This window comes from Dermacentor variabilis, chromosome 5 (genome assembly GCF_050947875.1).
Source record: "Dermacentor variabilis isolate Ectoservices chromosome 5, ASM5094787v1, whole genome shotgun sequence".
Taxonomy (NCBI): Eukaryota; Metazoa; Arthropoda; class Arachnida; order Ixodida; family Ixodidae; genus Dermacentor; species Dermacentor variabilis.
Window position 1 is genome coordinate 2,741,625 of NC_134572.1, and position 16,645 is coordinate 2,758,269.

General features: G+C 49.6%; 1 protein-coding gene across 3 annotated transcripts in view; it reads right to left on the reverse strand.

Moving 5' to 3' along the window:
• LOC142582172 (uncharacterized) overlaps window positions 1–16,645 on the reverse strand; it is a 673,231-nt gene that overhangs the window by 102,590 nt on the left and 553,996 nt on the right. For all 3 annotated transcript variants that reach the window (XM_075691569.1, XM_075691568.1, XM_075691570.1), the window contains exon 4: window positions 15,731–15,864. In XM_075691569.1, the coding sequence (XP_075547684.1) occupies window positions 15,731–15,864 (134 nt within the window). The remainder of the gene's footprint in view (window positions 1–15,730; window positions 15,865–16,645) is intronic.

Genomic DNA, 16,645 nt, shown 5'->3' on the forward strand with positions numbered 1-16,645 from the left:
GCAAGAGTGAGAATGATAATTGTATATGGAAGATTTAAAATGTTTGTTTCTGAATGCTGTTCTTATCATTTGTAAATAAAGTATATTCTGTGTCTTCAATATGCAGTTTTTCTCTTTCTTTCGTTCCGTCTAAAGTTGAGTGACTAAGCAGCATGCAGTTTGCTTGTCTTAGTCCCGACCAAACATCACAAGCACAATAAGGCAGGTCGTTTGCGATACACGCAAAAAACAAAAATGTTGCCAATCAAGTAATCTAAGGAAGGTATGAAAGAATGCTGCTTTCTATGGTAGTGTTGACTGCGGTGAACCAGCGGCTCCCCCTTATTTCTTGCGTCAACTATACGTGTCTTCCTTTGGAAACGAAGAATCTGAATTTATAGGTTGCTGTCACTTTAAGGACAGCACTAATTTTCTCATGCCATAGTATCCGCGACGCGCAAAGAGACACACTGCAAGCGCAACGAACCTAGGCGCGGAGACGCCGACGGCGTCGACTGTCCGGCCCATCTGACTAGCGTGACGTCACACCGGCGTGCGGAGGCCTTACATTAGGTGGCTTTGCCTCGCCGCGGATATTTCTCTCTCTCTCGCTCCCTAGTCACTACTGCGCATGCTCCCCTAGTAGCACCGAGCCACAGGTGTTCCGCGGCTGCGCAGCGCCGCGTCTTTCCGAGCCGCCGTTTGGTATGACGTCACACCGCGTTCCTCGTCGTTGCGCTCGTCTCCGATCGTTTCGCCAGCTGCGTCGCATGCCTGATAACATGTCGGAGGATTGAAAAGGAGAGCTCGAGTACGCCGCAGCCACAGTTCAGGCGGTAGTATGGATGGCGACAATTCTGATAAGCAGGAGGAGGCCTGGAATCGACATCGGAACGAGATGAAGAGGAAACGAATCGCCCAGGAAACAGAAGAACAGCGCGCCGAACGACTGGCTAAACGCCACAACATAGCTAGACAGCCAGACTAACATGGACTTGCAATCAAGATCTACATGCTATGCTATGCTATTCTACAAACCATGCTATGCCTTATTATCTTTCGCTACATATATCCTGACATAGCCGAGCGAAGCCACTGCCATTTTTTTTCTCAGATGGTGCTATCGCAAGCGAAGCAGTAGGCGGCATGTAACCACTGCTTGTGCATGTTGAAGCGGCACTCCATGGGCGACGAGTCGTCACAGACTATTTGGTCGCGAAAGACAAAACATGTGCGAAAACTGCGTCGTCATCTCATCAGAAGGCCTACACCTCCTACAGCAGGATGGGAGCTCGCTGCGAGCGCTCGGCGGCGTCGGACGTTCTTCGCACTGGCTCCACGGATGCTCCCGTATTTTTGCGCACTATCACTGTCATCCCCCTCACAACCGCTTTTATCGTAATCGCCAAGTTCTGTGCTTTGCCCGGATACCACTCTCGTCCAGGTGGGACAATTTTCGGCACATTTAGAGACTGTTTTCACTCCCGGCTACCACGCCGCCTCGCTAGGCTTTGTCTCATTACGCCTAGCGCCCCTCGTCGCGGCTTTCAGCCCGACGATGGCGGCAGCCACTGCGGTTACGGGTTACGACCCTGCCTCACTGCGAGTGATTAGCATGGAGACTTCGTCTGCCGACCAACTTCTGCCATGGGAGAATGAATACCTCGAGGACATGGCGAATATCTGGAAACGCAAGCAAGCGAAACGCAAGCCCGCGTCCCTGCACCGAGATGCCGCAGCTGACAGTCATTCCGCAGCTGCGCAAGGCACACATGCGCGGCGTTCGGAGATTTACAGCTGCCGGTGGGGGACCAGCTGCTACCCGTCCGAGGTCACGCCAAGCCTACCGGGGAAACTTGCAGGGGGGTTACCACCATCAACCCTGCCGAGAGCCCTCAAAAGATAAAGCTAGAACTTCAGTGGCCCCAAGGTACCATCGTTGCGGTCCGTAATTTCGGCGACTCCACCGCGGCCGTGATTACCTTCGAGGGCACGAAGCTCCCCCGCTTCCTCTTTTACCACTGCGTGGCGACGTACGTTCGACCGTATAAAAAGACAATTCCGGCCTGTCCTCAGTGCGGCACCATAGGCCGCCGGCCGTCTGTGTGCCCCCCATCCCAACTCAGACCACTGTACCAAGTGTGGCACCCTCGCTCCCGAAGGCCTCACCGATCGCGATTGCCAACCCAAGTGCCTCCTCTGTCACGGTGCTCACGAGACCGGGGCCAGAGGTTGCACGGGCAAATACCGGAAGCCCACGTCGCCCTCGGCACATCCTCGAGCGCTCACGTCACCATCACTCCACGACAAGAAGGGCGCCCACCCGAAACAGCCTGGTTCCCAGTGCCCGGCCGACACCCAAGAATTTCCGCGGCTCGATGTCTCGACGGCGCCACCACAGGTGAGTAGTTGGGCTGGAATTGCTGCTCCCAAGCCTCTCTCTCCCCCACCTACTGCCCCTCCCTCCCCTGAACTAGCGGCGCTTCGCAAGCAGAACGCGGACCTTCAGCGGCAAATTGCATTACTGACCAAGCAAGTTGCATCCCTGCAACAGCACACTTCGCAGGCGCCCGGCCCTGCCGTCCCTACCCAGACGGCCCCGTCGGCCGCCCCCCTCAAGCCTAGCCCTCAGGCGGCGCCCAGACCGAGTACTCCCCCGGCTACCGTAGCTAAGGCTCCTCTGCCGATTGATTCAACTTTGCCCCTCGAGGAGCGCGTCTCCCACCGTGACAATCTGCTCCTGCACCACATCTCCACTTTTTCCTTTCAAAACATTGTAGCTGAGGTAGTACAGGCCATTCAGGCCTGGGCGATTACTCAGTTCAAATCCAAAACATCACGGTCCCGTTCTACCTCGCGAAGTAGTGTTGGTTCCGCTCCCCGGCGCCGCAAGGTGGCCACCACCACCTCGACACAGGGCAACCCGGCTTCCATCCCCCTTCCTGTCTCCCAAGGTTCCGAACAGGGCATGGAGGATGACATATATAATCTAGGACATTCATGATGGCCACCAATCGTACACCCCATTCAAATCTGCCGTCCCGCTTCGATATCGTACAGTGGAACTCCAGAGGTTTCGGGAACAGGCGAAAGCGCTCACACCTTTCCCTCTTTCTCCAATCACTTGACTCTAAACCGGCCGTCTTGGCACACCAGGAATCTGGCTCAACCCCAACCCTTTCCGGCTACTGCCCCTACGTAGGCGGCACCACCACTTGCCTCCTCGTACATAAGATGTACACGGCGGTTCATATCGATCTCGATCTGGACCTCCCGTATGACTACTGCATGGTCTCAGTGCTCCCTCAGCGGAGGGGCCAACCCTCGATTCATATTCTGAACGTGTATTGCCCCCCCCCTCACCTATCGGGGGTCTCCTTCGCGCAACTCTTCCATCAGGCCTTACGTACGGTGGCCCGTGAAACCCTGGTGATAGTCGGCGACTTTAATGTCCCCAGCCCTCACTGGGGCTACCACTACGAAAAGACCCGAGGCCGACAGCTTAAGGAGCTCATCTCCTCGCTTAGTCTCACGCTACTCACCGATCCGGTGCATCCCACACGTTGCGGTAATTCGGTGTCACGTGACACTTGCCCGGACCTCTCCCTCACCCGTAACATCCGCGATGCTACGTGGGAGAATCTCGATGAAACCCTCGGTAGCGATCATTTTCTGCTCCGCATTGCCTTCACACCGCGACAGAAAATGCGCCAGCACTGGGGCCAGACCCGTCTTACCGACTGGGCCAAGTTCAGATATCAACCCTTCCCCCCGATCCCTGATTCAGACGAATACGCGGCGTGGGCATCCTATGCCCTTCACACACAACGAGCGCACACACGGACCCTTGCCACTTCTAACGTGACTCCTGCTATCGACCCACACCTCCTCCATCTCTGGGATGCTCGCCGCGGCCTCATACGCCGTTGGCGGCGAAACAAGCTGAACCGCAAACTCCGCTCCCGTATCGAGGCGCTCACCACAGAAGCGGCTGCATATTCTGTGCAGCTTGCCGATTCAAATTGTACCGACACCTGTACGAAGGCAGCAGGCCAGATGAGCTCCAAGAGTACGTGGCGACTCTTCCGGAGCCTTCTGGACCCCTCCACCACCCGTGGAGAAACACAGCGTCAACTCCGTCGCGCCTTGCATGCCAATAAGGGCACGACGGATCAACTCGCGAAGGATCTCTGCGACCGATACATTTGTCGTACGGTCGACCCCGTGGGCCCCGAATACACATATTCTGGTTCCCCCAACTCCAACCTCGACGCTCCATACACGCTTCCCGACTTGCGGGCTGCGCTGGCGAAAATGCGGTTGAGCACGGCTCCCGGCCGGGATGGCGTCACAGTGTCGCTCCTAGCCAATCTCCCCGACCAGGCCCTTTTGTCGCTGCTCCACCTTATTAACCCGATATGGGACGGCTCGCCACTCCCATCAGAATGGACCACATCGCTGGTCACATTCATCCCCAAGCCGGGCAAGCCGGTTTGCATTTGAGGCCCTGAGACCCATCTCTCTCACCTCTTGCGCCGGCAAACTCATGCAAACTCTGGTCCGCGACCGCCTTTCCGCCTACCTGGAGGCTAGGAGGACCTTTGCCGACACGATGTTTGGCTTTCACGCGCATCTGTCGGCACAGGACGTCTTGCTACAGCTCCTCCACGATGTCACAGAGCAGACTACTATGCGCCAAAATGACAAAGCCGTTCTCGCTCTCAATCTTCGGGGCGCATTCGACAATGTCAAACGCAGTAGCATTCTCGCTAATGTTTCCACCACAAACTACGGACAGGAGTCTTTCGACTACATCCGCGCTTTTCTTTCTAATCGCGCCGTCTTCATCCGCCTCGATTCCACCGAGCACGGCCCTTACCCACTAGGCACACGGGGTACACCTCAAGGAGCGGTCTTGTCACCTCTACTCTTCAACTTGGCCATGCTGAACCTCCCCTCCCTTCTGCAGAAGGTCGAGGGGATACACCATGCGCTCTATGCTGACGATATTACAATTTGGACCAACACCGGCTCTCCGGCTCAAATCGAGGAACGCCAACAACAGGCGGCCCTTCTAGTGGACACTTACGCCGCTTTTTGCGGCCTAGAGTGTTCGCCATCCAAATCGGCACTCCTATCAGTCTCCCGCCTACCGCCACCCCAGATTTCTCTCCCGTCCGGCATTGTCCCATCGGTCCAGGACCTTAGGATTCTCGGGGTTCACCTCTCGTCCTCCTTGGACCCTAAGGGTACCATAGCTGCTCTCCGACGCACCAGCGAACAAGTGTGTCGTATGATTCGGCGGGTCTCTACCAAGCGTGGCGGCCTCCGAGGGACCCAGTCCCTCCAGATGGCCCAAGCGTTTGTGACCAGTCGGATCCTCTACGCCTCACCATACCTTCGCCTGCGTCGTCACCACGAACACCAGCTGGATATTCTTCTCCGCTCCATGTAGATGCGCGCGCTGGACCTGCCCATCGCTACTTCCGATCGTCGCTTTGCGGCCCTGGGGGTGCACAACTCCTTCGCGGAGCTGCGGGAAGCCCATCGCGTCAATCAACTCACTCGTCTGTCGCAGAAGCCTTGCGGGCGCCGCCTGCTACACAGACTTGGCCTCAGCTCAATCTCTAACCCGGTCCCTCCCTCCCCGATACCGGAACTCTGGCGCCAGAAGCTATAGGCGAAGCCACTCCCCCGCAACATGAATCCCGAACAACACCCCGGCCGCAGGCACGCGCGTGCTGCAGCCCTCCAGGCGCACCACTCCGAACGCCCCGGCGTATTCTACGTAGACGTCTCGGGGCCTTCCCCCTCAGGTCACTCCACGGCCGCTGTGATCACCGAGGGTCACCACGTCGATGGCCTCTCGTTCAGAGCCGACACTGTAACTCGTGCAGAGGAGGTTGCCATCGGGCTGGCCGCCTCCTACCCCACCACTCGCACTATCTTGACATATTCGCGCTCAGCCTGTTGTCGATACACCCAGGGTTCCATCACCCCGCTGGCGGCTAGTCTCCTTCGGGCCGCCTCCTGGCGTTTCAACCCTCACTCCACAGCATAATCTGGACCCCAGGCCACACAGGTCTTCCCGGCAACGAGGCGGCGAATGCCGGTGCCCGCACTTCTTTCCTCCGGGCCGCTGCGCCTTCATGTCCTGTGTCGGGTCCTGGCAACTCGAGCCTCACACGCTACAGCGATATTCTGGATTATTATCGCACTTCGCGCCGACTCTACCCTAACCCTGCACGCGGTTTGGCGAAAGCGGACGAACGACTACTACGCCGCCTTCAGACCAATACTTTCTTGAGTCCGGCGATCACCCGGCACTTCATGCCGGAAAGCTCAGGCACGTGCCCGACTTGACAGGTCTTCGCCGATACCTTTCACGTTGTGGCTTCGTGCCCCGCCACTCCACTTTCCTTTTCATCCCCTTTCCCCATCCCTACTAGAGAGGCTTGGGAGGAGTACCTGCTCGGCTGCTCTACCTTGGAAGCTCAACGTTCCTTGGTGGCGCGTGCCTGGGCAGCGGCCATCTCCAATGGCGTCCAGGAATAGGGGCTGCCACTCAGACGCACAGCAAGCAACTCTCTTATTAATTTCCTGAATAAAATGTTTCTACCACCACCATTACCACCAGGATGCACCACATGGGAGCCTCCACTGCGCTGAGACTACCGAAGCGCTCACTGTGGGCGTTCGTCACTGTTCATGAGGCAGATTTCGTTTCACCGCTCCTAGATGGCGGCGCCATACCTCTCAAGAGAGAGCATAATTTACGCGTTCGCGCCGACGTTACATCCGTTACTGGAAGTTGGTGGTAGATCTCCCGGCATACTACCAATTTGGAAGCAAAACAAAAACCAGGAGGGAGTGTCACGTGATTCTGCTAGCCTCGGCAAGCCAACGTCCTCTGAAGCCGCCCCTTCCGCTCCCCGGGGCCTTGTGCGCGGTGCCTTTTTGGTAGGAACATGCCCACATTGTTGCTGGACCATTCGTGTTTGTTTGGTACGTGGTAACGATTAGTGGCGTAGTGCCGCCTGCAGTAAAATGCACGGAGGCACGTCGGAAGTATAAAACGTGGGTTTCTGCTACCGCGGGCGTCGTTCTTTGCTTCAAATGCGTTGACATGAAACGCGGAGAAAGAACGGGGGGCCAGATCCACAGCGACATAATTTCCAAAGCATCACTTGCACTTACCACCGCAGTTAGTCGGCGTTTTCACCTCGAAACTTGTCCAGAGTAAGCCGGCAGAGCATGGTCTATTGTTTCCTCAACTCAGCTGTGGTGTGCCTGAAACCCTGGTGCGAATTTCGTGGTAATTTCTGTTCCGCTGTCTAGTACCTATGTAGGTTGAGACAAGGTCTCTCGCGGGATAGTTATTTGTCACGTGTTTGCTTAGCAAAAGGTTCTGCTGTGCGTCTTTCGTTGTGACATAAATAAATAGCATTACTCTGCACTCTGAACTCCAACGTCGTCACCTTTCCTTGAGATTTATGTGCACTATTTTGTAAGACTGAGTGGTGCGACGTCTTCACGCCGTTGAGACGTGCCTACTGAGTTCTTGCTGGTCTGTTGAGGGGTAGAGGGCATTGAGCAGTACGACAGCGTTGAATGGGACCGTCTGCCCTAACAGTGGGCTGGCACGGCCTGAAATATAATCGGGGAACCCGGCTCGCCAGTCCATCGTTGGGCACCAGATGAGGCGCGTTTCTTTCATACGGAAATGCAGCCGCTCGGGACCGCTGACGCTCGCTTGAGCGCCTGCACATGTTTTCAGGGGCGAAAGACAGCACATTGTTTCTCAGAAGATGCCCCCAAACTCGACGAATCGCCGTCTGAGGGGCGGCTTGGTTGCACCACCCCGAGACACGAACAGTCGTTCTTGAGGTGGCTGTCGCCGCTTGGCGCCTGTCTGCTGCTTGCTTAAGCGGCGAGGCACGTGGTGGTTCGGTGCGTTAACTGACTGACATAACGCAGACTCGACTGCTTCACACACTTCAATTTCTTCACTCAACCTCGGCGATCATTTGCGACACCGACTGTATGCGCATATTCCAAAAGTCCCCGCAGAAGACGCAACCAAAGCAAGCCGACTAAAGCTGCCGCTTGCCTGTAATAATAAAATAGTAATAATGTTGATTTATTTCAGACAACAAAACCTCGGATATAAGGGCAAAAGGCAGATGTGCTCTGCTTGACGGGACCCCAGCAGCCGAATGCACACACTCAGAGCACGCAGCAACGGAAACAAGAACATAATAATCTGTCTTTACATACAGAAAACATTTTTTGCAAAGTAAACAACGGAACAAGGCACAAACCTTTGCAATCATAAAGAAAAAATCGTACAAATAAGGGAACCTCATGATCATAAAAATTATGTATGCACAACCTATTAATCATTGGGACAGGAAAGCAGGTAAGCTTTAACAATCTTTTTTACAGAGTTCAGGGACACACATTTCTGAATAATTTCTATGACCTGTGTATGCCTGTTAAGAAGAATAGGAATTAAGTATGAAAGCATTGGGGTTCCGTAGTTGGTCCGCACAAGCGGAATTCTGTAATGATCATGCCTTAATTCGTAAGGCATTTTGCTACTAGAGTGCAATTCAACATATTTCGAAGGATCGAGCTTGATTTCATTATAGACGTAAGAGCGCGATTTCAACTCATATATTGATTCACTTTTCGAACCGAGTGTTCTATAACGTGAAAGCTTGTATGGTCGTTGTAGGAAATTTGGGATATATCGTATCGCTTTTTTTCTCTAATGTAATCGACACCATAAGATTAGTTTTAGTTTTTGACCCCCAAATAAGTATATAATAGTGAAGATGTGAATGAATTAAAGTGTAATATAGCTGCCATTTCAGCCATTTGGGAACAAGGTTTCTAATTTCGTGCAGCACACAGAGTGACCTTGATACGTTGGCATGAATTTTGTTAATATACTGGGAGCAGCTCAAGTATTCTTGAGCACCTGAAAAGTACACCTGAAAACTTGTAGAATGAAACACGTTCAATTACATCGTTTTCAGATGTCAGTTGAAGCTCAGCATCACCAGGTTTGTTGTGTGCTTTAAATAAACCAATCTTTGTTTTACTAACATTTAATTCAAGTTTATTCATATTCAACCATAATGATAATTCTTGTAACCATGCATTAGGCTCGACATGTATATTATCGAGACGCATACCAGAAAAAATACACTGGTATCATCTGCGTAAAGAATTATTGAGGAGTTCTTGGGATGGCTATTATATCAGTGATATAGGCAATAAAGAATGCTGGACCTAAAATACACCGTTGTGGTACACCATATATTAATCACGTGAGGGCCTGTTTCCCACCATCTTATTCCTCTAAAGTTTTTGTGACTAAGCTTCCAAATTGTCACGTGACGCTCCCTCCTAGTATTTTCCTTGCACCATGTAAAACACTTTGCTGTTAGAAGCGGGGTGTGCAATGGACGCACTTGATCACTAGCGCCCTTTTCTCCGTGACTGAAGAGCGCCGCTAGTGTGCACCAATCTGTGCAGCGTACAGCTACTGTGTAGCGGCCTGCCTGCCTCGACTTTCCCATAAATCGGCAGACACCACAGGCTTAAAATTTTCATAGAGCTGTAGTTTTTATAGGCTTCACTTTTGTGGAGTTGAAAATCGCATGTCCGGGCCTAATCCAGGCCCGACAGACCCGAGCCACAAGCTCCTAGGCCCGAGCCCAGGCCGGGTCCGAGTCAACAATCGCTTACACGGTCCGAACTCGACCTGCAGGCCGCGGGCGGGACCCGGGCTTTAGGGCCAGCACGGGGCCGTGCAGTTCTTTAACGCTGGGTGTTCATTTCATGCGAGTCATTGTCCTGCGTTATCCTCTCACTGGCCGTCAGTCACAGACCTCAGCCTTACCGCCACTGAGTAGTTCAAGTGGCAGCAAGGTGTTTGTAGGTAGTTTAAGAAAATTAAGTGGTTGCTGCGGTACGTGAACGCTGTGCTATGCGCCTCCTGGCCTCGCATTTGGGATTCTATAGATCTCAAACCAGGCAGCGTGGAAATTACCTCACCAATAGAAAAATAAGCCTCAGCATGTTATACCATTGTAAACTTTACATTAACCATATAATTGTTTCACTTTTATCTCAAGGTTTGCTACCTGCCTTATTGTGCCTGAGGCGTTCTCCTATTGTCCTGCAAAAACATAGTAGTGGTGACACTGAAGACTGTATAGTGTCCTGCCGTGTGTGGAATCTGAAAAACACAATAATCTTACGTAACCAGTTGGCATGAGTGACGTCATCGTTCTCTGATAGCTGACTTCATCTTACCACGCCTACTGCTCTCAGGCTTAAGGAATGAAGAATATTGCACGAGCAACGTGCATCACACGGCAGCCAGCGGTCTCATCGCACATAAATGTGCGCCGCAATTAATTTACTTCTGCTGCTATTGTGAGGTTACTAGTGTGAGGTTACATGATTGCGGCTGTGAGGTTAGATGATTAAAAAAAGGCAACCTACTCATCCTGGCCTGGAAGAAACATACAAAATTATCCAAATGATCCAATTATCTAGCCCATAACTGTGTACTAAAGAAGTCATGTTTCATACTCCCTCCGACGATAAGAATTCATTCGTTCTCTGAAAACCGCGTGTGAAGCAACCTTGAAAGTTTGTTATTGCAGCGTGTAAGTATATAAGAAATTAGTGACCATGCTTGCAGCGTTTTGTAGCAAAAATAAAAATGAAAACGCAAATGTGAACTAGCAACCAAGTAGTACTTGCATAGACCTAGTTCTTCGCCTTTGTTGCAGAGAAGTACGGGAATGACTAGAAAATGGGGTCCCACATATGTGGCCCCACAGAAGTGCTCAAAGGCTGGACATGATGCTATGTGAACACGTACAAAAAGGAGGTGCAAAGAAAGTGTCACAGCGGAGACTGGGAGTGTAGTGCGCTCTTAGGCTCACTCACATTGCGCGCTTGTTTTCAGTGAAACATACTCCGGCTCTGATGTAAAAGCGCGACCTTAGAGGACCGTACATTACGCTGTTCGCTGCCATCGGAAAGTTTCATTGTCAAAAAAATACGTCCAACCCATTCGGAGTGACGCGCCGCAAAGGCAACATTCATTTGCGCCAAGAATTTTGAGTGGCTATGGCCACTTCACTCAAAAATTCGCTTATTACTCACGACGGTCATTGTGTCTGTGCGAAATTATTTGAGAAGCATGTAGATGCTCCAGTGATTGTGAAACGTTTCTCACTGTGTAGGAGAAATTTTATGCACACAATTATGTAACACAAGCTACAAAAAATGTGTATGTATTATGAGGTTTGAAGTTAGAAACTGGATTGGGTCCTGTGGATACTAATACTTGGCATTTCATTTTTACTCAATAAATTATGTGAGGAAAATGCTACCGAGGAAAGTTCCAACACAGCTTTCAAGAATAGCACTACAAACGTTGAAATCTAGGTTTTGGGAATTATACCTTAGTATAGGTACTGTGTCTGAATGCATAGATTTTACATCCAATTATCTGGCATTTTTATCGTTTCTTAGTACTTTCTCAATGCAAGACCAAAATGTGTTTTCACAATAGGCACGACAGACAATGTTTTCGGTGTTTTGACAAGCAAGCTAACGTGCTTGATTTCACTTGTAACATTCAGTATGAGGACAGGCTTCAGTTGGTAATTTGACTTTGCTCTTGTAAACACTACATTTTTCTTTGTTGTACAATAAGCCAATGCCAGAATTTAAGACTTTGCAATATGAGTATTTGACTCACGATTTGGCGGCTGCCTTGTGCTCTTCTCGGCTCTACCAAAGTCTTCCGTAAGTGGCATGCAGGAAAATGTTCTCGAGAGGTTGAATTCGTTTAATCGCTACAGAGCCCTTCATATAGCTTCACAGAATACTTGTTTTTGGTACTGTAGGTAGATGATTTCCGGACAAAAACAGAACACGCAAGCGAGGATGCTCCTTTTAGATCATGTGATTCTGGGGCAAATAGGTGGAGTGCCGTTTTTGCGCTCATACGATAATTGGATTTCGCAGAACATGAAGCACTTGCCCAGGACAGCACCATTAATTGCTCTTCACCTCACACTGCTCAGATAACTCGGCAATTTATGCACGTGCACTTTTGAGAGACGAAGGTCCTGCGCAGAATATCATGCTTCTGGAGCGTTCATACTAGTCTGTGCTTATTGGGCGTGCCAGATAATTCACTGGATGTGGCTCCGGGCTAGAAGGATAATCCGTAAGTGTCCACCCTGTGGACATCTCCGTTTCGTCCGCTCCTCAAGTTCTGATGGGCTGGCGTACGTGTCAGAAGGAGACCGGCGCTTCCAGCCAATCAGCACTTCAGAAGCAGACAAAATGGACATGCCCACCAGGTGGCCTAAGCATCGGGTGACCTGCCTAATTCAATTTTAAATCTTAATATCATGTCAGCTACATCATAATAATATCAGCTGCATCAGTTTACGATCTAATCCATACCGCCGTCTTTATTTCCCTCAGTATTATAGTTATGATTTTCGTTTCATTACTCGTTCGACACTTAGCTCTTTGTGAAGCTCATTTCCTATCCTACAAGTTTCAGGCTAGTACTAATTGTGTGCAGTCAGCGCAGATATTGATTTACAGCGAAGCAATTAAGGCAAATTGCAGAGTTCTTCTCGTGTCGTGGCGTGCTTGGTTACAAATTTCAATCAATGAAGAGTCAGAATCCCGAACTATTGCTTTGAAACGTAAATATAAATGATTATAGGATAACACTTGCCTTGCCTATATCTCATTCGAAGAGACAACAGACTAAGTGCGCGAATTTTTTAGACAGTCATCCGTAAGTTTTGTTCCTCATGTCGCATTTTAACAGCACCGCATTTGAGGTCAGCTAGTAGTTTATACGGCTGTGGCGGTGAAAGAAGATCGCGCATGGAAACCGTGATCAAGAGCAACTAGCAATCAGGCTCCTAGAGCTTACGAAGGATGTGTGAAGTCGCCCATGTGGCTTCGATGTCTTTGATGTAAATGTTGCTCAGGTTGACATACATCTGCGAATCATATTTTTAAGGATGTCAGTAATCAGGCGCTCATGAGTTGGGAGTGCTGTCGTAAGCGTGTCAATCCGTTCGCATTCTTCTGGAAATTTATTTATCGTGATTCTGTTCTTATGCCCCCATTTGCCCTACATAAATGTACCTTTACACAGCTTCAAGATGCTGATTAGCAATCATGGACTGTTTTCTTGCCCTACGATACTGATCATCGCCTTAGACTTTGCATATTCCTCCTCAAACTTACCCTCAAACATCGGCGGCTAAGATAATCGATAATATGCTGTAAGTCATCGCCTTCGTTGCTGAACGGGACATCGGAATTTTAAAACTGAACTTTTGAGGTATTGCGCGTAGATTTATGCCCTGGGTATTATAGCATAAAATAATGTTCAAATCATTGTGGACTTTTAAGGCAATGCTTCACAATAATCCTTTCTACCTTGTGGGTATGGTGTTCATCGTAGCTCATTTAGTCGACATGGGATAAATAATTCGAAAAGGGTAGCTGCTTGGGCTGGTTGGCGAAATATATTTTTAAACAAGGAAAAATTGTTTTTAGTGCACAAATTGTAGGAAACAAGAAAGCAGGCTGCAGGACAGAGCGCACTACTAGAAACTAAGTTTATTGCTCTCAGATGGCGGGAATATAAGTACTTGTTGCGAAGATGCGTGTCTGAGTGCGTAGATAATGTGTCCTATTATCTGGCACTGTTATCGCGTCTTAGTACATGCTCAATACAAGAATTGGCAGTGTTTTCACAATAGGCATGATAGGCAATGCTTTCGGTGCTTTGACAGACAAGCTGACGTCCTTTATTGCACTTGTAAGAACGAATAGGCGCATGTGCCTACGCAGTTATTTCACCCCTATTGTAACCCCACTTTATCCCCTCCTCCCTCTTTCACACTCTACTTATATTCCCGCCATCTGAGGAATAATCTTGGTTAGAATGCGCTCTGTCCTGTGGCCTTCTTCCTTCCTTCCTACGATTCGCGCACTGAGAGAGATTTTTTATTGTCCAAACAAGTATTTGACTACCCTACCAACACAAACATTTTTCTTTGCACGGGTTCTGGTTTTCATGAAAGCGGCTTGCAACCACCCTCCTGCCTAAAGGTGTATTAGACTCTATCGCAGTCAAATAAATCTTGCACACCGTCACAAGAGTGCACTCTTTCGGGATCGAAGGCAACAGAAAGAGAAACCAAACATTCCTTCGCCCATTAATTCTGACAAGAATCACGCATCCAAGCACTTTGCTTTGCCTCGCGTTGTTCTGCGCGAGCAGCACGCGCATGGAAGAGCTTGCATGATCAAGATTTGCTGGAATATGCCTGCAGACTACGGGACAGGGTAGAATAAATGGGTTGCAAAGACAGCAAAACGAGGACATAGACACTACTCTCAAGAGTAAAGGGCGAACCCAAGTATCAAAATGAGAGACATAGCCGTGTTCACGCCCGGCTTGCGGACAGTATCAGCTCTTGGCTCAACGGAATGCTTTAGCCATGAATTACAAGACAAGACAGATTAACCTACACGGTACTTCCCTCTGCAAAAGCTCTTTCAGGGAGTTGTTTGACTTGACGACTGATATTTCGCTCCAAAAAAGGCGGCATACGCGACGTGCTTATAGGCTCGCATAGCGAGATAAAATGAGTGACAGTTACGAGCCGCTTCTTGTTTCCCCGAGTTATGTGTACCAAAATAAAGATTAATGACGGGCTCTGTCTGCTGTTTGGCAGCATAACGACCAAGAGGACGGCCGACACCGTGCTCAGCTTCAGGGTTTTCAAGGACTTGAGACGTGTTCGATTTGCGAATACCATTAAATGCACTTCACTGTGCCAAAGCTGGAGGTAGCTTCCTCTTGCTCACAAATATAGGCTGCTGCTGTCATCTGCTATCCACAAGCCGCACAGGCAACGTCAGAAAGCACACCTGAGATTCTAAGCATCCTTGCGTGTATAAAGAAGCGTCACGTGGTTAGTCTGTTGCGAGAGCACGTCCATGCAGAGCGCAGTCTGCAATAGCTTCATAAGTGGAAGAGGGGAACGCTGCGAAAAAAGAAAGGCATGGAACGGCTGTCAACAACGCTTTTCGGGGTTGGGCTTGCGTGCCAAGAATAAAGGGCATGACAGCCGAACAAATGCAGCATCCGCTATTCCTGTGATACATTTACACTGACTGTTACATAGTGAAATCCGTGTGCCTGAAAATCATGACTTCTGACAGAAATTTCAGCATTCTTTCTACTGTACTACTTTCTACTTAAATTTGTGAAGCTCTTTTTTGTGTGTTGTCAGCTAGCTTTTTTTCTTATTTTGGTGTAGTGCAGCGTCCCAAACGAAGAAAATATACCGACAAGTGTCTCAAATGTGTATGTCATAGAAAACTGGAAGAAAACGACAGTTCAAATTTTTTTTCTTTTTTTTTTGCTTTAGGTGTTTCATTATGACTCATTGGGTAACGTAGTGGTGGTCCTGACACCTTACTCAGGGATCTTTCGATTTCTGGCCACAATCTCTTTAACTGGATTTTTTTTTCGTGTTCTGGAATGCTGTCATGAAAGTACCATAGAGGAGCTGACTATGTTTTAATCATATTCTGTAAATATGTCTTTAGAGCAACCATTCCTTACGGAAAGAATTTTCCGAGCCCTGATCGGAGCGCTTCTCACCTTCCTGTCGTTAATGTACCAGGTGAGCGAGGCGTTGGGCTTGCTTGGTCCGTAGGAGCATGTCAGGTTGACTGGGTCCCCAATTTGGTACTGGCTACGGAGCCCTCTAATGACCGGATCCTCCAGGGGCAGCACTGCGCCGACAGATAAGCTGTGTGAGCGAAGAAAGTTCTTAACGAGCATCCATCGCATGCAGTGAACGTGAAAGGAGTAGAAAAGTCAAGACATAAGAAGCAGTGCAGGCTGCTCCAGAACAAATACTCGATATTTGCTTATATAAGCTGTTACGAGAAATGACATCATTTTCATCAATGGGTTTTATGCTTAGTGAAAGTGTGTATGAACACAAAACAGGAATCACATCCCCAGAACAAGACATGAATAAACAATTTACCTGAGGTATTCCTTGCATAGTTTTGTAACTAGAATTATAAGCGCTAGATCAGCTGCGCTCGACAGCGACGTGATGTTAAGACGGATGCAGTTCTCTAAAGGCACTAAAGTTTCTCGCCTTAACGCGCACAGTTCCAGTAAACATGTTACAGCCTTCATGAAAACAGTGATACGGTATGAACTTAGAGCAATATAGTAAACATAAAGAGCAGACACTCCGTAGGCCTCGTTGCCGGCTTTGGCTCTCAGCGCACCTAACGGAATCGGCGAAATGCACCAGCCTCCAAGATGGTTGCCGCACGCCGGTGAATCTTAGAGGCCATAATTTCATCTAGTTTTTTTTGTGTGTGTGTGTGTGATTAGTAACTTTGCACGTTTCATCAGAGTGATTTCATGGAGCCACTTGCGCCACTGTTTACATATGTTGCGACGGCGAGCGCACAAAGCTGCTTCACTTTATGTTGGTTTCATTTGAACTATTATACGTTCCGGTTCAAGCTGTAACTTAGTGCAACAATCATG